The sequence below is a fragment of the Martes martes genome (assembly GCF_963455335.1).
Source record: "Martes martes genome assembly, chromosome: 16".
Classification (NCBI taxonomy): domain Eukaryota; kingdom Metazoa; phylum Chordata; class Mammalia; order Carnivora; family Mustelidae; genus Martes; species Martes martes.
In genome coordinates this window covers 2,140,291-2,160,135 of record NC_137904.1, presented here as the reverse complement: position 1 = coordinate 2,160,135, position 19,845 = coordinate 2,140,291, and the positions used below count along the sequence as shown (strand labels likewise).

Sequence of the window (19,845 nt, the reverse complement as noted above, 5' to 3'; positions counted from 1 at the left end):
ATGGCGGCGGGGTCGGGTGGGAGTGGGGGCTCTGGGGGAGGCCCCGGGCCGGGGCCGGGTGGGGGTGGGGGTGGGGGCCCCGGCGGGAGCGGCGCAGGGCCGGGGTCCGGCGGGGGTCTGGGCAGCGGCGGGGAGCTGCACCCGCGCACTGGGCGCCTGGTGAGCCTGTCGGCCTGTGGGCGTACCGCGCGGCGGCAGCAGCCGGGCCAGGAGTTTAACCACGGGCTGGTGTTGAGCCGGGAGCCCTTGCGCGATGGCCGCGTCTTCACCGTCCGCATCGACCGCAAGGTGCGGAGCGGGGCCGGCGGAACCGAGATGTGTGGAGGCTGGTGGGAGGGGGCGAGCGGGAGACACGGGGCCGGACAGCCAGGCTGGCTCGCATCGCCGGCTGCCGAGAGGGCACCGACCTGCGGGGCACCGGGCACCGGGCGGGAGGGGAGCATGGAGCAGAAACGTTCGCTCTGGCGGGGAGAGGGACGAGGACAGCTGGCGTTTCCTCAAGACCCAGGGGCAGGGCAGGGACGCCGGGCTTCGTCCCCAGGAACGGTTAGGGACCAGATCTCCCGGGATCGTCCCTGGAGGTGGAGGATGGAGGGATGTCAGGGATGTGATGGGAAGGGAGGGGAGAAGCAGGGAAGGACCAACCACTGGCGGATACGCTCCCGCGGAAAGATGGGTGAAGACAGACACGGGGAGAGGGAGGTGTGCGCTGTGTGTGTTTTGGTGAAGAGGCCAGGTGCTCCGAGGTGGGATCGCGGAAGAGGTGGGCTGTGAGTGCAGCCGACCCTAGGAGAGACTCGGCGCGGGGAGGGGAGTGGGACCCCAGAGCAGGGAGTGTGGGCATGGAGAGCTGGGAACCCGGTGGCTGAGGAGCCACGGAGACCACTGCTTCGGGTCTCCAGAGAGAAAAGCCAGTGAGTTGCAGGGAGATGTGGGAAGAGGGGGACATGGTGGTCTGGCACATGTGGGTTCCTAGTGGTGGGAGACCCACAGGGGCCCATCCTGAGCCTCTGTCCACCACCCTTATCACAGGTCAACTCCTGGAGTGGCTCCATCGAGATCGGGGTGACGGCACTGGACCCCAGCGTGCTGGACTTCCCGAGCAGCGCCACGGGGCTGAAGGGGGGCTCATGGGTGGTGTCAGGCTGCTCGGTGTTGAGGGACGGACGTTCTGTGCTGGAGGAGTATGGGCAGGACCTGGACCAGCTTGGGGAAGGGGACCGTGTGGGCGTGGAGCGCACAGCTGCAGGGGAGCTGCGGCTCTGGGTGAACGGGCGGGATTGCGGGGTGGCTGCCACGGGCCTTCCCGCTCGCGTCTGGGCCGTCGTGGACCTTTATGGCAAGTGCACCCAGATCACCGTGCTGCCCCCTGAGCCGGGTTTCAGCCCCCCTACTCCCATCCCCACACCTCCCCTCGAGCCCTCCGCGCCCCCCGAAGATTCTGCCTTGACCGAACAGGGGACCTCTGGGGATGAAGGTGAGAACCCAGGGCAGTGGTGGAGGGGTGGGGCAGGGGGAGTGGCTGAAGGAACGGGAGAGACACAGTGACAAACGAGGCTGGGTGTGAGCAGGGTCACTCAGACCCCACCCCGGCCCAAGTCTGTTGAAGGGGAAAGCAGGGGCTAGAGAGGAGGGGGGGCTCCTGCAGCAGGGGCTGAACCCTTATTCCCCTCCCATCCCACCTGGTCCCCAGCCTTCATGGTGTCCCCAGCGCAGGCCCGGCCGGAGACGTTTCCTAACAGCCTTGAGTCGCATAATGGTGAGGGCTTCTGGGAAGCTTCGGGAAGGGGAGCGGGAAGTGAGGTGGACGAGGCGAGGGGAGGGGTCTCCGGAGCAGGCCAGGGGGAGAGTGGTGAGCCTGAGGAGGTGGCGCCTCATTCCAGCTTCCCCCCCCATCCCACTGCCGCAGACTTTGCCAGCATGGAGCTCTCCGAGGTGGTGGGCAACGCCATCCTGTCTGCCTACAACGGGGGGCTCCTAAATGTGAACCTGAGCTCCCCGCCGGCAGGGGAAGGACTGGGGTCTGGCGGTGCCGCCACCTCACCCGTCCTCACTTCCAACGATGCCCTGCTCTTTCACGAGAAGTGCGGGACGCTCATCAAGCTAAGCAACAACAATAAGACCGCCGAGCGCCGCCGGCCCCTGGATGAGTTCAACAACGGGGTGGTCATGACCAACCGTCCCCTGAGGGACAACGAGATGTTCGAGGTGTGCGAGCTCCCGGGCGCTGGCTGGCACCCCCTCCTCCGGGACCCAAAGACGGGCTCGATCCTTGACAGTGGCAGGGGGTGGGGGGGCAGAGAACAGCCGAAGGTCCCTTCTCGGCATTTACCCGCCGCGTCTCCCCCTTCCTGCTGTCACTCCCCGCAAGATCCGCATCGACAAGCTCGTAGACAAGTGGTCGGGCTCCATTGAGATCGGTGTCACCACCCACAACCCCAACAACCTGGAGTACCCAGCCACCATGACCAACCTGCAGTCAGGTACCAGCCCCCGGCAGGGCGGTGGCCCCTTCCTCGGGTGAGGGCCGCCGGGGCTCTAGCTGGGCTGTCCCCCCTTCCTCTAGGCACCATCATGATGAGCGGCTGCGGGATCCTGACCAACGGCAAGGGCACTCGCCGGGAGTACTGTGAGTTCAGTCTGGACGAGCTGCAGGTAAGGGGGGCAGGGTGCAGCGTGGGGGCCCCTCTCTGGGGCCACCCCGTCCCCCGCTTCCCTGCCCGGCCCCACGGTCTCTGCTGCAGCCTAGACCAAGGCTTCCGCCCTCTCGCCCGAAGTTTCTTTTTGAGAAGGTGGGGTTGTCCGACGGTTAGGCTTGCAGATCTGGGGAGTCGGGGGGTCACTCTCTTTCACCGTGTGACTGTGGGGCAGTGACCCGAGGCGAGAAGCTCGAGGGTTGTCGCCGGTAGGGGGTATTTTTTTTTTTCCTTCTTTCTTCTAATGTCTTAGCTGAGCTGGTTAGCGTTTTGTAAACTGCTTGGAGAGGTGGGCGAGGTGACGTTTATTTATAAGGTGGCTTCCCACCGGGAGCTGGGAGCTGGGAGCGTTCTGGGGGCTCGGGACTCCGGCATCTCTGCAGCCGTTCCCCTGCGGCCTGGGCGGGAAGACAAGCCTGGAGCCTGAAGGGGGAGTGGATTCGAGACCTTTGTTTTTCTGCTCTGGCTAGGAAGGTGACCACATTGGCCTCACGAGGAAGTCCAACTCTGCCCTACACTTCTTCATTAACGGCATCGACCAGGGTGAGGGGACGCCCAGAGTGGGCCACCGGCCCAGGCTTTCGGGGGTGGGGGCTCCGGACCTCCTCGTTCTGCCTCTCTTTGATGCTGGTCCCCCCACATTCCTCCCACCCAGGCGTGGCTACCCCACTGACGCCCCCAGTGGTGTACGGTGTGGTGGACTTGTACGGGATGGCCGTGAAGGTGACCATCGTCCATAATAACAACCACAGCGACCGCCTGCGCCGGAACAATGCCATCCTGCGGGCACTGTCTCCGGAGGGGGCCCTCCGCCGTGCCGCCCCCACCGCCCAGGCTGAGCCCGAGCGCCTGCTTTTCCACCCCAACTGCGGGCAGAAGGCAGCTATTACCCACGAGGGACGCACTGCCCTGAGGCCCCAGTATGGCCCATGGGGTGGGGAGAAGCCTGCAGAAGGGGCTCTGATGGGGTTGGGGGGCGGGGGGGTGGAGAAGCAGGAGGCGGAGGGATTCTGACCTGGGGAGCTCCGGATGGGTGAGCGGGGAGCCTCGCGGAGAGCGCAGTTTCTCTGGTTGACTTGGAACAGTGGGCGTCAGGCGGGCATCGCTGGGCTAAGCTTGGGCATGCTCGGAGCGTGGGTTCACACCTGAGTCCCCGTTCGCCGTTCTCAGTGCCACTGATGACTTCAACCACGGCGTGGTGCTGAGCAGTCGGGCCCTGCGGGACGGAGAGGTGTTCCAGGTGCGCATCGACAAGATGGTGGACAAGTGGGCCGGCTCCATCGAGATTGGGGTCACCACCCACAACCCCGCCTACCTCCAGCTGCCCTCCACCATGACCAACCTGCGCTCCGGTGAGCTCCCAGTCAGGGCAGGGCCAGGAGAGGGTCCCAGGGAGGGAGCTGTCCCCAGACCCCTGACACTGGGTCCCCAGCTGGGGCGTTCCTGATCCCGCTGGTGACGACTGCTTCAGGGGCTGAGCGCCGCCATGTGGACTGGGCCTGTGGGGTGCGGGGACGTGCAGTTTTCTTGCCCGGCCCTGGGAAGAGAGCTGACCGTCACACAGGGCAGGCTGGGCCAGCAGCCTTGGGGAGGGGCATGGGGAGCGTGCAGTGGAACAGAGCCCTGGTCCCCGCTCATGTCCTCTGCCACTGTCTGTCCCCCTAGGGACGTGGATGATGACCGGGAACGGGGTGATGCACAACGGGACGACCATCTTAGACGAATACGGGCACAACCTGGACCGCCTCAAGGTGGGAGAGTGGGGGCACCGCCGGGGTGCGGCACGCGGGGAGTGGGGCAGGCGGGGCTGCCGTCGGACCAGCCCCCCCCGGGAACTCTGCCTGACTCCTCACTCCAGCCCCCCTTCTTCCAAGGCAGGGGACACGGTGGGCGTGGTGCGGCGGGAGGACGGGACTCTGCACTTCTTTGTCAACGGGATGACTCAGGGCCCCGCGGCCTGGAACGTGCCCCCGGGCGTCTACGCTGTGGTGGACCTGTACGGCCAGGCGGCCCAGGCCACCATTGTGGACGACGTGGGTGAGGGCCGGGGCCGGGGCCAGGGTGGGGGGTGGCCTCGGGGGGCCTCGGAGACCGCTGCAGCCTCACGCGCCCCATCCCCTCTCCCAGAGGTGCCCCCCGTGCCTGAGCCGCTCCCCGAAGGGAACAGCCAGGTGTCCCCCAGCTCCCCGTCGTCGGGCGCCGGCGGCTCCGACCTGCGTTTCCACCAGCTGCACGGCAGCAACGCCGTCATCACCAACGGGGGCCGCACGGCGCTTCGCCACAACTGCCGCAGCGAGTTCAACGACGCCATCGTCATCTCCAACCGGTCAGCGTGGGCGCTGGTTCGGCCCCCGCCTCCCGCTGCCTGGCCTCGGCCACCCGCGCGGGGCCCAACTGATGGCCACCGTGTCCCCGGCAGGGCCCTGCGGGATGGAGAGCTGTTTGAGATTGTCATTCAGAAGATGGTGGACCGCTGGTCAGGCTCCATTGAGGCTGGTGAGGGGCGCGTGCGTGTGTGTGTGTGCGCACGCGTGTGTGCCGGAGTGCTGCGGGCGGCCTGTTGCGGGGGGCTTGGCTCTGACCCCTGCCGGCCTCCTCCTAGGAGTGACTGCTATTCGGCCGGAGGACCTCGAGTTCCCCAACACCATGACGGACATCGACTATGACACCTGGATGCTGAGGTTCGGCTCCCTGCTCAGGGGCGGCTGGGCAGGCTGGGTGGTGCCGGTGAGGACGCGGGGGGCCAGGCGTGGGGCCTGTGGTGGCCGCGGATGAGGACGCCCGTGGGGGTGGCTGCCCCTGCCCTTTGCCGCTGGCCGGCCCTCCCGCCTCCGCACGCGCACTCCGGCGGCCCCGCCGGCCCTTTTCTGGGGGGGATCTCAGAGGGCTGGGACGCAGGACCGGGTATCCAACCCCAGGCTGAGATCCCAGTCCGAGGCCCGGAGTGGGGCGCTCAGCGGCCCGTGCGTGTCGCCCCGCAGCGGCACGGCCATCATGCAGGACGGGAACACCATGCGCAACAACTACGGCTGCGACTTGGACGCGCTGGGCACGGGCGCGCGCATCGGCATGATGCGCACGGCCAAGGGCGACCTGCACTACTTCATCAATGGCCAGGACCAGGGCGCCGCCTGCTCAGGCTTGCCCCCGGGTAAAGGTGACTGCTCGGTGGCGCTCGGCCTGCCAGCCTCCTGCCGGCCCCGCCCGGGCCGTCTGGCCCCTGACCCCTTCCTCCTCCACCCAGACGTGTACGCGGTGGTGGATCTCTATGGCCAGTGTGTCCAGGTGTCCATCACCAACGCCACCGGCCCCATGGACAACAGCCTGGCGACCAGCAACACCGCCACCGAGAAGTCCTTCCCCCTGCACTCCCCAGGTTCAGCTGGCGGGGAGGACAGGCGGGCGGGCTCTGCTTCCTCGGCGGGGGTGGGGGGGGCGGCCGGCAGCTGCCCACCGGGCAGGGAACAAGGGCAGGGAGGGAGCCAGGGTGGGACGCCCCCAGGAAGGGGGGAGGGGAGGGGGTTCTGGCTGGAGCGTGGACTGGGCACCGCCCCCCGCCCAGCAGTGGGGCCCGTCTGCTTTGGGAACGGGTCTCCGTGCAGGGAGAGGCGTCCAAGAAGCGACGGCCAAGGGGGCCTTTAGGGCAACTTGCCGTTTCACCCGAAAGCTCTGTGCCCGGTGCTTTCCGGAGCCTGTGGCCCCCATGCTGCCCCTTCCGGGGCTCCCGTCTCTCCGCAGCGGCCGGCGTGGCTCACCGCTTCCACAGTTCTTGCGGCAAGAACGTCACCCTGGAGGAGGACGGCACGAGGGCGGTGCGCGCGGCCGGCTACGCTCACGGCCTCGTCTTCAGCACCAAGGAGCTCAAGACGGAGGAGGTCTTCGAGGTGGGCGGCGGGCTCGCTGCCGCGGGGCCGGGCTGCTGCCGCCCGTCCCCGCGCCCGCGGCAGCCCCGTGCTCTCTGTCCGTCAGGTGAAGGTGGAGGAGCTGGACGAGAAGTGGGCGGGCTCCCTCCGCCTGGGGCTGACCACACTCGCGCCCGGGGAGACGGGGCCCGGCGCGGCCGGCGGCCCGGGGCTGCCTCCCTCTCTGCCTGAGCTGCGGACAAAGACCACCTGGATGGTGTCCAGCTGTGAAGTGAGGCGCGACGGGCAGCTCCAGAGGATGAACTATGGCCGGAACCTCGAGAGGCTGGGGGTGAGGCAGCCGGCTCCCGGGTGGGGGCGGGGGTGTCGGGGGGCTGTGGGCCGAGCCCCTGGGCTCATCCGCTCTGGGTCCCAGGTGGGGAGCCGCGTGGGCATCCGTCGGGGCGCCGACGACACGATGCACATCCTGGTGGACGGAGAGGACATGGGGCCCGCGGCCACTGGCATCGCCAAGGTCGGTCCGAGCTGTTCCTTGGGCTTGCAGAGCGGGCTTGAGGTCCCCCACGGGGCTTGACTCCCGTGTCGTGTGCGTGCCCCCAGAACGTGTGGGCCGTGCTGGATCTCTACGGGCCGGTACGGAGCGTGTCCGTCGTGAGCTCCACGAGGCTGGAGGAGCCAGAGGGCACCCAGCCGCCTTCTCCCAGTTCAGACACTGGCAGCGAGGGCGAGGAGGACGACGACGGGGAGGAGCACGGCCTGCGGGTGAGAGACCGCGGCGGGGCACACGGGGCCGGGGGACACCAGGGTGCCCTGGGGTTCTCTGATTCCGCCCCGGTGGGCAGAGGCATAGACGCAAGCCCTGTGTAAATGCCTGGGGGGGGGCGGGTTGGCTTGGGCCTGGCACGGGCGGCCCCGGCAGCGCCGTCTCTCCTCCGCACCAGGGCCAGAATGAAGTGGCCGTTATGCCCATGGCCCTCGAGTTCCTGGAAAACCACGGGAAGAACATCCTCTTGTCCAACGGGAACCGCACGGCTACGCGGGTGGCGAGCTACAACCAGGGCGTCGTCGTCATCGGCCAGCCCCTGGTGCCCCAGCTGCTGGTCCAGGTGGGCTCCTCTTGCTCAGGGTCCCTGGGGACCAGCCCTCCTGGAGAAACCCCCCCCCCATTTGAGGACAGAGTGGAGGCAAGCCCCCCGGAGGAGCTTCCGGGCCTTTGGTCCGTACCCTGCGGTAGGATCTGTAGATCGATTCTCAGGAAGCGCCCCTCCCTGTGACCGGTGAGGGGAGCAGAAGTGAGGGACTCGGGGAGTCCCGAGAAAGATGCGCAGCCCTGCATGTGCATGCCGGGAGGGCTTGCCCGAGGAGGGGGCTTTTCTGCTACCGACGAAAAGATTTAGTTAGCCCGCTGAAGGCAGCCTCTGGGGACAGGCACCCTTGCCCGGGCGACAGCACCAAAGCTGACACAGGGAAGGAAACCAGTGAATCTGCAGTTCGCAGTCCCTCCGGCCTCAGAAGGGGCAGCACCCCTCCCTGCCCGGGGCGGGGAGCCCGGCACCACTGGGTGGCCTCTTCTCAGGGGGCCGTGACTGGGGAGTAGTAGTCGCCTTGTCCTCCAGGTGCGGATAGACTCCCTAAACCGACAGTGGACATCTTCGCTGGTCCTGGGCGTCATCACATGCCCGCCGGAGAGGCTCAACTTCCCCGCATCAGCCTGTGGCCTCAAGCGGGCGGCCTGGCTGCTGCGGGGCCGCGGCATCTTTCACAACGGTCTCAAGGTGGCTGGGGGGTGGCGGGAGGGGCTGGGGCGGGCCCAGAGGGAGCAGAGGGGCACCCAGCCCTGGTGGGGGGGGGGTTTACAGCTATCAGGGGCGCTGTGTGGGGAGACCCTCTAGTGGGTAAGCAAGAGCATGTCATCATCTAGACTCAGGCTTGTCAGGGCGCCTACATCCTTGCCATTCGGAGTGTGGCTGTGGGGGGCCGGCGGTTGGCGGGTAGAGTCTGGGCAGGGGGCGGGCCTGGAGGCAAGGCCCAGGCATGGGCAGCCCTAAGTGGAGCGGCGCCCAGCGGTGGCCGCTGCCTGTGGTCTGAGCTCTGGGAAGACAGTAGGTCTCTCCCCCCCAGATCTGTGAGAAGTTCGGGCCCAATCTGGACACGTGTCCCGAAGGCACCATCCTGGGCCTGCGGCTCGATGGCTCTGGAGGGCTGCACTTGCACGTGAATGGGATGGACCAGGGCGTGGCTGTGCCAGATGTGCCCCAGCCCTGCCACGCGCTTGTGGACCTCTATGGGCAGTGCGAGCAGGTGAGCAGGCTGCCGGCGGGGTGGAGGCAGCGCCGGGGCGCGCGGGGGGTGGGTCTCCCTCATCCCGCCTCCCCTGCAGGTGACAATCGTGAGTCCCGAGCTGGGAGCTACCAGTGGAAAGAGTGCTGGCACCCAGGGGGACATGGAGAAGGCGGACATGGTGGACGGTGAGGCAGCCCCCAGATCCCCAGGCTCGCGGCCCCGCGGCCCCCGCTGCCCCCGCAACCCTGCCCCTTTCCGCCCTCTCAGGCATCAAGGAGAGCGTGTGCTGGGGCCCTCTGCCCGCCACGGGCCCTCTGAAGAGCTGCGAGTACCACGCCCTCTGCTCCCGCTTCCAAGAACTGCTGTTGCTCCCCGGTGAGTCCTCGGCCCCCCAGAACCCGCTGCACTCCCTGCTGCCGGTGCGGGGCCGTGCCGGGAGCCCGCGGGACCAGCGGGAGAGGAGGGGATGCTGTGTGCTGGAGACCCGGGGTGGGAGCCACAGCGACTGCCTCTCGCTTTCCCGCAGAGGATTATTTCATCCCTCCTCCGAAGCGGAGCTTGTGCTACTGTGAGTCTTGCCGGAAGCTTCGAGGGGACGAGGCCCACAGGCGCCGTGGGGAGCCCCCCCGGGAGTACGCTCTGCCCTTCGGCTGGTGCAGGTTCAACCTCAGGTACTCGCGGGCCAGGGTTGCGTGTCTCCCTTAGCGCCTGTTTCCCTGGTGACGAGGGAGGCTCCCGTGGGACAGAGGATGGTGTCCGTGGGCCAGCTGCCTGTGTCCACTGTCCCCTGGGTCCGTCCTAGGGTGAACCCGCGCCTGGAAGCTGGGACGCTGACCAAGAAGTGGCACATGGCGTATCACGGGAGCAACGTGGCAGCAGTCCGGAGGGTGCTGGACCGAGGGGAGCTGGGAGCAGGTACCCCGGGACCAGCAGAGGCAGGGCGGGCGCGGTCCGGGTCCCCAAGCGTGTTCCTGACCCGGCTCCCCCACAGGCACCGCCTCCATCCTGAGCTGCCGGCCCTTGAAAGGCGAGCCTGGGGTAGGGTTTGAGGAGCCTGGGGAGAACTGCGCGCCCCCGCGGGAGGAGCAGCCCCCTCCAGTGCTGCTCTCCCCCTCCCTCCAGTATGCTGGGGCCGAGACCCTGGCATCCAAAGTGCAGTGAGTACAGGGGGGCGGGGTCTCCACGGCTTGCCCTCCGCCTTCCCACTGGGACACTCTAGAACGGTTAGCTTTGAAGGTGACTAGCGCTACGGGAATAAAACAGTGCAACGCAGTGGGCCCCCCCCGAGCGGTTGGAGCACGGTCAGGGCCTCCTTGGGAAGAAGCTTTGAGCAGAGGCCTGGAGAAGAGGGCCCAGCGGGCCGGCGGGTGGGGAGACGGTGGCCAGAGCCCGGCCACCCGTGGCAGGTGGGCGTGACCCCGAGGCACGGAGCCACCGTGCGGGTCGCAGGGGCAGGAGGAAGCCCGAGTTCCTCACAGCCGGCTTTCTGCTCCTTGCCCGACAGATTCCGGGACCCCAAGTCCCAGCGGACGCACCAGGCCCAGGTGGCGTTCCAGGTGTGTGTGCGCCCCGGCTCCTACACCCCCGGACCCCCTTCGGCCGCCCTCCGAGAACCTCCCGACCCGCACTTCAGCCCCGCCGAACTCGAGTGGGTGACCAAGGAGAAGGGGGCCACGCTCCTGTATGCCCTGCTGGTGCGGGTGGAGTGAGGGCCGGCCTCTCGACGACAAGCACAGTGGGGCCCCGGCCCGCGGACTCCGAGTGCCGCCGGCCCGACTCCGCACCCCGCCCCGGTGGACGCGCCCGGAGCCCGCCCGCCGCGCGCTGGAAGGGGAGCGCGTCTCCGCGTGCAGGGCGCGCGCCCCCCGCGGGGCTGGGGGCCGGCAGCGCCCCTCATGCACTGACTTGGAGAACGCGACTCCCTGGACTCCCTCCCCCGTGTCACTTAATTTATTTCCGTTTTCGTTCCTGTTACTGTGAATCCCGAGGAGCCCCTCCCCCCACACCGCCCCGGACCCCGCGCCCCTCCTCGGAGCCGCCGCCGCTTCCCGGGCCGCCGGGCGGAGAAGGGAGGGCGGGCGCGGGGAAGGTGGGCCTCTGTACAGTTGTTACGGACGCGGGGTTCCAAGGAGCCAATAAACGCCGTCCCGGAGCGCGAGCCTCGGCCTCTCTCTCGCGCCGCCCCCCGCCGAGCCCCGGGTCCGCCCCTCCGGGGGCGCCGGACGCGCCGACGGGGTTTGGCCGCCCCCGGCACCCGTCGCGGCCGCTTCCGCCCTTCCCTGCGCCCGAGTCCCGAGGCCGCCAGCCGCCCCCTGCTCCGGAAGGAGTCGGCGCGGCGGCCGGAAGTGACGCAAGCCGAAGCGCGCAGGAGCCCCGGGGAAAGCGCAGCGAAGGCGGGTAGGGAGGGGCCGGCGGGGCGGGGGGCGGGTAGCGCTGAGGCCGGAGACCCCTGCCCGCTGGCGCACGCGGGACACCCGAGGTCGGCCGGGGGAGAGGGGGAGCGGGCGCCGGGCGCGTGATCCCCCGGGGCGGCGGCGGCGGCGGGCTTCCGCCTCGGCCCGCCCGGCGCGACCCTCCTGAGCGCCCGCGTCCCGGCAGGCCCGGTCCGAGGTCTGGCAGTCCGTGACAGAGCCGGGCGCCCACGGCCCGAGCGCCCCCGGCAGCACCATGCCGGCGCTCCTGGAGCGCCCCAAGCTTTCCAACGCCATGGCCCGGGCGTTGCACCGGCACATCATGATGGAGCGGGAACGCAAGCGGCAGGGTGAGCCGGGCCCGAGCGGGAGGACACACGGCCCAGGGCGGCAGCGCTCCGCCGGGGCCGGCCCCCACCACGGGCGGAGCAGCGCGCCACGGCCGCGCGGAGAGATGGGACGGGACGGCCCCTCCGGTGGTGGGAGCTGGAGGCCGGGTCTGAGGTCCAGAACCCTTGGGTCGGGAAGCACCTTGGAGAGCACCGAACAAAGCCTCCCTCCCCGTCCCCTCCCGACGGAAGGAGCCATTGCCGAGGGGGCATAGGGGGCACTGTGACAACCGAGTTTGCAGGAGCTCGGTCTCTGACATTCCGGTACTCTAACCACCCTGCCGTCGTCCCGTTGTGCCTCTTCTCCAGAGGAGGAAGAAGTGGACAAGATGATGGAACAGAAGATGAAGGAGGAGCAGGAGAGGAGGAAGAAAAAGGAGATGGAGGAACGAATGTCACTAGAGGAGACCAAGGAACAAGTAAGCGGCCCCTCGATCTCTCCCAGCTCTTTCCTCCTTTGGTTCTCCTGTCTCCAGCCCATCTCCCCTCCCTCCGCAGATCCTGAAGTTGCAGGAGAAGCTGTTGGCCCTACAGGAAGAGAAGCACCAGCTCTTCCTGCAGCTCAAGAAAGTTTTACACGAGGAAGAGAAACGGAGGCGAAAGGAGCAGAGGTGGGACTGGAGAGCTAAAAATAAAATCAGAGCAGAGTGTAACTAGGATCGGGTAACACCAGATCCGTGTCTAATGGCAGAAGAGGGGGCACTCGTCCTCGTCCTTGATTTTGACCTGCCCGCCTTTCACCGCAGCGACCTGACCACTCTGACGTCAGCCGCGTACCCGCAGAGCCTGACGGTTCACACAGGCACACACCTCCTGAGCATGCAGGGTGAGGAATGAAGACCCCTGAGTTAGAACGTGCCCTCCTGGGGGTTGCAGCCGCCCACTTCAGCCTCACGAAGCCCCTCTCCCTGTCTAGGGAGCCCTGGAGGACACAGCCGCCCGGGCACCCTCATGGCGGCCGACAGGGCCAAACAGATGTTCGGACCCCAAGTGCTGACAGTAAGGAGGAGGACCGGGTGTGGCGCGCACTGGTTTCCTGGCTACTTGCACGCAGACCCAGGCGCCTTCGTGCTACTCGCGTCCCAGTCGTGAGCGTTGTGTGGCGTTTTACCACATAGCGGACGTGGGGCACACGCAGGGCGCTCGGGGCGCTGCTCTGGGGCAGTTTCCCGCAGCAGCCAGCGCTCCTCCTCCCTCCGTAGACCCGGCACTACGTGGGCTCAGCAGCGGCTTTCGCGGGGACCCCAGAGCACGGTCAGTTCCAGGGCAGCCCTGGTGGTGCCTACGGGACCGCTCAGGCCCCACCGCACTACGGTCCCACACAGCCGGCCTACAGCCCCAGCCAGCAGCTCAGAGGTGAGTAGTGGGAAGAGAGGGAGGAGCCGGCTCCCCCAGCTGCGGGACGGAGGCCCGACCGCCTGTGCCCCTGCCTCCCTCAGCGCCTTCGGCGTTCCCGGCAGTGCAGTACCTGTCTCAGCCCCAGCCCCAGCCCTACGCGGTGCACGGCCACTTCCAGCCCACCCAGACAGGTGAGGCCGCCCCTCGCCCCGGCCCTGGCTCCCAGCATCTACCCCGCTGCCCTTTCCCACGCTCTACTCAGGCCGCACACGCCCCCTTCCCCTCCTAGGCTTTCTCCAGCCTGGCGGTGCCCTGTCCTTACAGAAGCAGATGGAACACGCCAACCAGCAGACCGGTTTCTCAGACTCTGTGAGTATGGCGTCTTGGGAGGTCAGGGGCAGCGCTCTGCCGAGGGGCGCCCCCGGCTGCCTCAGGTCCTGACTCTGTTCTCCGCAGTCCTCCCTGCGCCCCATGCATCCCCAAGCTCTGCATCCAGCCCCAGGACTCCTTGCCTCTCCCCAGCTCCCTGTGCAGATGCAACCAGCAGGAAAGGTAAGGACGGGAATCCCACTCGAGCGAAGCTCTGCGCTTCCAGGGAAAGGACTGGGTAGGAGGGGCGGCCCCCACCCCTCCTTTTCCCTCTCCCTGGGGAGGGGGGGGCGCACACCGACAGAGCCCCCCTTCCCCCACCACCAGTCGGGCTTTGCAGCTACCAGCCAGCCTGGCCCTCGGCTCCCCTTCATCCAGCACGGCCAGAACCCGCGATTCTACCACAAGTGATCTTCCGACTGTCTTCCCGCTGACCCCCAGCCCCCGCTACGGGTGAGGGTCCCTGGTGTGTCCCAGTCCAATAAAATCCACCTCACCACCCCCCGCTGCTGTCTGTGTTGCCTCCCTGCCCAGGCCAGCACTGTACGGACGGGGAGGGGTGGCAGGCAGGTCACAGGGAGACAGTGGGTGGGTAATGAACTCAGCCGCCAAGTTCAGTGTCCAGTGCCTGTGGTTTCTAACTTTTATGTTCTGATCAGCAAACACCCATTTGATTCAAAGAAGCAACCGAGTTGGGGCCTTCATATTAAACTTGTAGTTTTATTCAGGTTTGATTTTAACAAATGTGTCGGGGAGAGAGCCCACAGGAAAGGGTGAAGCCCATGGGGGCAGGGCCCTCCCAGATGCCTGAGGAGGGGGCAGGTCCCCTCCCCTTTCCTCCTCTTCCCTCCCCAGCTAACGGGATTTGGGGAGAGACATAGGCAGGGGAGGGGGCTGGTCCCCCATCTGTGGGGTGGTGCTTGGGGTAAAGGGCAACGGGGAAACAAGGGACCAGAGCAGGACTGAGTTCAGGGAGGGCACAAGGATCATTTGCCAGAATCCACAGCTTTCTGATTCCAGATTGAATTAAAAACAAAAACGAAAAAAAACCAAAACAAAACAAAAATCCCATTAAACCACAAGCAGCACCCGCCCCCTCTCCCTGACCAGGGCTGTAGTGCGAGGGGAGAAGAGGAGGGCAGCTTCACCAAGGCCAAGGATCACTCACTCCTGGCCGAGGGAGCAGGATGAAGGGCAGGGGCTCCCCGACAGATTGAGAGGGGTGTGGGGGAAACCAAAATAAAACGTCAAATAAATTTGTGTAGGAGGAGTCCAGCCAAGGGCCAGGCCAGAGCTGGGCCAGGCTGGGGGAGGGGGCCTCTGCAGGCTTGAGGATCACTGCTGCCACCACCGCCACCCTGGGGAGGAGAGAGACCAGGTGAGGCAGGAGAACACCGCCCCCAGGAAGGGTGAGGATCCTGCAGGGGGCCGGGAAGAAGTCCGGAATGATGAGGGACGAGAGAGGTGGTTTTCGGTGGGGACAAGAGGTGGGCTGGGGGGGCGTACGTCACATTCACCTGGGAGCCGGTTATTTTGCCATGGCCTTGATTGCAACAGCTGCCTCCTCTGTCATGGCAGACAGCACCGTGATCTGTGGGTGCAGAGGGCAGAGTCAGAAAGGGGCTCAAAGAGGCAAAATGCAGCGGGGCAGACGACGGGGGGGGGCACCGTACCAGGATCTCTTCTCCACAGTCGTACTTCTGCTCAATCTCCTTGCCGAGGTCTCCCTCAGGCAGACGAAGGTCCTCTCGCACCTCCCCGCTGTCCTGGAGCAGTGATAGATACCCGTCCTGGATGCCAATCAGCTGGGGGCAGAGAGGGGAGCAAGCTGACAGTTGGCCCCAACAGGCAGAGGATAAAGGGTCTGAGTACAAACAGGGGCTGCAAACTGCTGACAGCCAACTCCCCGCTGCCCCCCCCGCCCCAGCACAAGCTCCTCTGGTCAATCTGTTAACCCCCCCACCCCCGCCGAAACCACGAACCCACCCGTGTACCTGGAAGTCATTCCTTTTGATGTTGGGGACATCCATATTATGAGTGGACGGACAGATGTCTTCGTATTTCTTGCCAGTAAAGATGTCGATACCAACCAGGTGGACCTGCATGTACGCATCACATGAAACAGAAACCCAGCCAGGTCCAGGGCGGAAAGAGGAAGGCGCGGCGCCCTGATAGGCGGGAAGTCAGACTAGGCTGTCGGGGCAAGACTGGGCGAGGCAGAACCAAGCAAATCTACTCAAGAAATAAAGCGTCCAGCAGGAACCAGAAGCACACAGACCCCATTCAGGTTGGGGGTGACTGACAAGGGAAACCGCAGGGCACGCTTGGGGCCACCAGTTACCCTGAGCTACAGGACACTGTCCGAGGAGCCCCGGGAATGGAAGACTACGTAAGACCTTTGAAAGAGCATCTGGACATCGAGATAAAAAGCACAGAACTGGAGACGACAAAAAGGAATGAGAAAGGAAGAGAACAGAAAGACGAATTCAGGGATTACAAACTGCCCCAGGGAGTAAGAAAATCAGAAAAGAACGCAGACAAGGATCTAGACATGAACGAGGAAATCCCAGGATGAACGCCAGGCCAAGGCAAGTCAGACCAACTAGGGAACAAAACCCTAAGAAACCCAACAAGGATGGACCAAGTCAAGTTTTCCAGGGGAAGGCGCAGTGGGCTGAGCCTCTGCCTTCGGCTCAGGTCATGATCTCAGGGTCCTGGGATTGAGCCCCGAACTGGGCTCTCTGCCTACTTATAATCTCTGTCAAATAAATAAATTAAAAAAAAAAAAAAAAAAAAGGTCTTCCAAGGTAGAAAACTCTTAACTGACATGGAAGCACTAGCCAGAACGTCAGGATCCAAGAACGTGAGGGGGCGGCTCAGGGGACTCAAGGGGAGGGGGCAGGCAGAGACTCGGCATCAGAGAGCCAAAGGCAAAGCTGGTGCAGACTGTGGGACAGCAAGGCGACTTGGAGGTTCGGAGGTATCCTGGTGCTCTCCAGGAAAGGCTGCCTCCAGCATTAGGCCTGGAGAAACCCTGGGAACAAAGACTCAGGGGAAAAGAGGCAGAAAGTGAAAGCCAGGAGGAAGGAGCAGCAGCTGAACAGAGCACCCAGAAGCCAGAGACTCCCGGAAGAGTGGAAGAAGGGAAGGCTCACCAAGGAGGAGCCGAAGCCCTCAGAAAGGTACAGGCGGAAAGTATCCAGGGCTGAGTGCGGAGCACAAGAACAGGACGGTAAGCCAGCGCTGAGGAACGGAGAGGGCTGGGACCGAGGACGGCTTGCTGCTGGGAGCCCCACGGATACGGGCAAGTGCGGGGAAGGCAAGATGCGGAGAGATCAAGTTCTAACCTTGGCATGGCCATGCTTGCCCGTCTTGGAGGTAGACATCTCCACGATCTTACATGGTCGGCCTTTGAGCACCACGAAGCCGTTCTTACGTAATGCTGAGCACTGCATCGGAAAGGTGGCTGAGGCCCCCGCATCTCCTGTCTCGAAGTCCAAATCATCTGCCATTTTAAGAGGCTTCGATTCCAACTAGAGTCAGAAAGAGAACCCCAATCAGTCAGGGTGGAGGCCAACAGAGCCCTACCACACTCCTCTCTGGACACATGGCTTCACGCCCCGCCCCCAGCCCTTTCCTTTCACCACCACCAAAGGAGAGGCACCAGGCCCAGATTAAATACTGACCGGAACCACAAGCACCTAAGACCTGCTGCGTGTCTGGGAGTGGTGGGGGACGGAGGCTGGACCCGCAGCCCAAATGAACGCTAAAGGGGTGGCTGGGGAAAGGCAGGCCGCAGGGAATCAGGATGTGCCATCCCGGAGATGGGCCAAGGCTGACTCCGGGGAGGGGGAAGACTCAGGTGTTACTTGCCACTGAAACCAACCACCCCTCTTCCCCACACACAACCAGGGCTATAATTAGGTGAGCAGCCATGAGCCAGCAGAAGGGCGGGGCTATCGTGGGGGGGGGGAGAGGGGAGGGTGGAGACCGGAGGACAGGGCCCCACCCGGCTCTGTTACACCCCCCACCCTATCCCCACACAGGCCAGTCACTGGCACAGGAAACCACAAGGCCTCTTTGGGGGATTCCCGCCTCTCCAGCACGCATTTGCACACACAGCCGGGGAGGGGGGGGAAGCAGAGTTGTTTTCGAACTTCTCCCCCTGCCAAACACCTCCATCTCGTTTCCCAAAGGGAACCCAGGAACCCGGCCTCTCCGCGAGGGCCCTCCCACTTTTCCCAGGATGCACCGGCGCTGTCGGCTTTCGGGCCGGGCCTGCGGGCTCCGTGCGGAGCGGAGGAGTGGGGAGTGGTGAATGACAATAAAATGAAAGCAAAAGGCTGGTGCTAGTGAGTAGTGGAAGTTCTGCCGGGCGGGCGGCGCCGGCGCTCCCCAGCCCGACGCAGCGGCGCGGGCAGTGACAAGGTGAAGCGCACCGGGCGCGGCGCGGAGCTCTGCGCCCCGGACCCGACGGCGCTGTCGGCTCGGCCCGCAGGAGTTGGGCTGCCGTCCAATCGCCGGGGTCTCCCCGGTTCTCCGGCCGCCCGGCACGGGACCGCACTACTTACACCTGCGGGCCGCCTCACTTCACAGCGGAGTTGGGGGCAGAGCTCCGGGGGCCCATGGGGCGGGGGAGCGCTAACATATGCCCGCAGCGGGCTCTCCGGGGTGATCAGGATCCGGGCCTCGGGCTTCCCCCCTCCCCAAAATTCCAAGCTCCCTTGGGCGCTCACGAGGACTCCCTCTCCCCGCGCTGGGGGGTTGCCGGCTCCCGCCCACCATGTGGCCTCCCGGGGCTTCCGGTGGCGGGGATCTGGGGGGGAGGGGTCCCCGCGCTGCCATGCGGCCCCCGTCCACATTCGGCCATGCGGCCTCCGACCCCGAGGGCAGCCGCCGGTAGGGGACACTTCCGGTGCCGCCGGCACCCCCTCCTCAAAGGCCACGCCAGGCCGGAGCCACGCCGCCTCCCCTCCCCCCCGGCCGGCCGCCAACCCCCCCTACATGCCCTCTCACCGAACAGCCCCCTCCCCCACCTCACGTGGCCGCGCGGCGCCCGGTTCTCAACGGCCCAGGTTCCCTTGACCCGGCGGGCCGATCTGGCCCCCGGCCCTCGCCCCGGCGTGGCCGCCCGGCGGCCTCTCCCGCGTGGCGGCCTCGCGGCTCGCCGTCCCCCGCCCTGCGTCGCTCCAACGTCACCCAGCCGGCCCCAACCGTCACCCCGAGCGCCAACCGGGGCGCGGGCGCGCGCCCGCGCCTCTCCGCACCTAGCGCGGCTCGCGGACCGAACCCTGTGCCGCGGCGGCCGCCGCCGCTCCCCTCTGCCCCCTCCCCGACCCTCGCGCAGTTCCATTTCCACTCCCAGGCCCAAGCCAGGGTTCCGCGCACGCGCGGCCTGCCCGCTCTCACCTCGCGCGAACGCACTGACTCGACCCCGTCCGCTCGCCGCGAGCCCAACCGCTGCCTCCGAGCCCGCTGCCGCCGCCGCCGCCGCCGCCTCTACCGCCGCCGCCGCTGCTGCACACGGGTCTTAGTACGCAGGCGCCGACTCCCCACTGACCAACCAAGCAGCCCTGTGACAGCCGCGCAAGCGTGCTATCTATCCCCTCCGCCCTCCACCCCCGCACTGCGCAAGCGCAAAGACCCTCCCCGAGCTCCACCCTCCCTCCCACCTACCCTTCCAATGACGCGTTTGCGTGACCCCGCCCCTCACCAACCCAGAACTCTTCCCACAAGTAGGCAGTGCGCAGGCGCACCCGGTTTTTCAAGCCCTTCAACCTCCTCTTCCCTTCCCGTGATAGACCACTAGCCCTACCGGACAGGACCTGCGCCTGCGCAAAGAGGAGCCCTGCGCTCCACACCCTCTGAAGGGAACGCCTCGGCCTCAAAGCGCATGCGTATTTGGGAATCCTGACCGCCCCTTCCACCTCAGACGTCGTCTGTACGCCGGGCGTTGAAAAGACCACGCCACTGTGTCGCTGGTCTCGGCGAGGACGCATGCGTCCGGGGAACGCCCCACCTCGGCTTTCACTGGACTTAAACGACTCACACGTTTCAGAAAACTTGCACTGCGGGGTGGGCCCCTCGTCTCGAAGCCCATCCCCCCTTCCCGCACATGCGCGGGAGGGCTCTTTCCGCACACACTTCCTAGCGCGCTGGTGTGGTCGGGTTACCGCCCAGCTCAGCTTCACCACCCTGCGCGGCCGGCCTCGGCTCGGCCATAGAGTTCCAGCCGCGGGCTAGAGCGGCCGCGTGGCGGCCACCATCTTGTGGGAGCGCGGGGTCCGGCTGGCCTCCTGCGGCGGCCGGAGGGGCGGCGTGAGCCTGTGCCCCGGGGAGGCTCCCGGGCCTTTCTCCCCTCCCCTGCCCCAGGGGCTCCCTGCCGTCTCCGAAACCGTCGTCTGCGAGCGCCCTTAGAAAACCGAAGGCGGCGCGTTCAGTTCCACTGCCCTCCCCGGAGTCGCGGCGGAGGACCGTGAAGCGGGAGGCAGCCTGT

The 19,845-nt window shown here is 66.3% G+C and overlaps 3 protein-coding genes across 8 annotated transcripts; 2 read left to right on the top strand and 1 right to left on the bottom strand.

The window, feature by feature from the left end:
- NEURL4 (neuralized E3 ubiquitin protein ligase 4) lies at nucleotides 1-10,999 on the top strand (the record flags this gene model as incomplete). 2 transcript variants are annotated; one of them, XM_080825628.1, is made up of 29 exons in its annotated part: nucleotides 1-288; nucleotides 1,033-1,477; nucleotides 1,694-1,759; nucleotides 1,910-2,208; nucleotides 2,372-2,483; nucleotides 2,567-2,655; nucleotides 3,167-3,239; nucleotides 3,352-3,616; nucleotides 3,867-4,048; nucleotides 4,362-4,447; nucleotides 4,571-4,733; nucleotides 4,824-5,022; nucleotides 5,116-5,192; nucleotides 5,299-5,377; nucleotides 5,678-5,847; nucleotides 5,941-6,072; nucleotides 6,435-6,580; nucleotides 6,666-6,890; nucleotides 6,975-7,073; nucleotides 7,160-7,321; nucleotides 7,501-7,665; nucleotides 8,176-8,334; nucleotides 8,681-8,860; nucleotides 8,940-9,027; nucleotides 9,110-9,217; nucleotides 9,369-9,513; nucleotides 9,645-9,757; nucleotides 9,834-9,999; nucleotides 10,347-10,999. In XM_080825628.1, 29 exons carry the CDS (start codon nucleotides 1-3, stop codon nucleotides 10,549-10,551), a joined length of 4,686 nt encoding a protein of 1,561 aa, XP_080681754.1. In that variant the 3' UTR covers nucleotides 10,552-10,999. The 2 variants fall into 2 exon arrangements, with proteins under 2 accessions (XP_080681754.1, XP_080681753.1); XM_080825627.1 differs by having other exon boundaries at nucleotides 5,678-5,853.
- Nucleotides 11,000-11,096: 97 nt separating this feature from the next.
- On the top strand, nucleotides 11,097-14,071 carry GPS2 (G protein pathway suppressor 2). 5 transcript variants are annotated; one of them, XM_080825657.1, is made up of 11 exons: nucleotides 11,097-11,239; nucleotides 11,441-11,603; nucleotides 11,952-12,061; nucleotides 12,141-12,253; nucleotides 12,389-12,468; nucleotides 12,559-12,641; nucleotides 12,845-12,998; nucleotides 13,082-13,171; nucleotides 13,270-13,349; nucleotides 13,437-13,532; nucleotides 13,677-14,071. In XM_080825657.1, exons 2-11 carry the CDS (start codon nucleotides 11,510-11,512, stop codon nucleotides 13,758-13,760), a joined length of 984 nt encoding a protein of 327 aa, XP_080681783.1. In that variant the 5' UTR covers nucleotides 11,097-11,239; nucleotides 11,441-11,509; the 3' UTR covers nucleotides 13,761-14,071. The 5 variants fall into 5 exon arrangements, with proteins under 5 accessions (XP_080681783.1, XP_080681782.1, XP_080681785.1 ...); XM_080825656.1 differs by having other exon boundaries at nucleotides 11,163-11,239; nucleotides 13,690-14,050; XM_080825659.1 differs by having other exon boundaries at nucleotides 11,163-11,239; nucleotides 13,728-13,854.
- Nucleotides 14,050-19,466, bottom strand: EIF5A (eukaryotic translation initiation factor 5A; the record flags this gene model as incomplete). Its single annotated transcript, XM_080825692.1, is given in 7 exon segments — nucleotides 14,050-14,707; nucleotides 14,867-14,940; nucleotides 15,023-15,154; nucleotides 15,344-15,448; nucleotides 16,697-16,882; nucleotides 19,399-19,437; nucleotides 19,443-19,466. Coding segments are annotated over 6 exon segments (549 nt in total). The 3' UTR covers nucleotides 14,050-14,707; nucleotides 14,867-14,877.
- Between the last annotated feature and the right edge of the window lie 379 nt (nucleotides 19,467-19,845).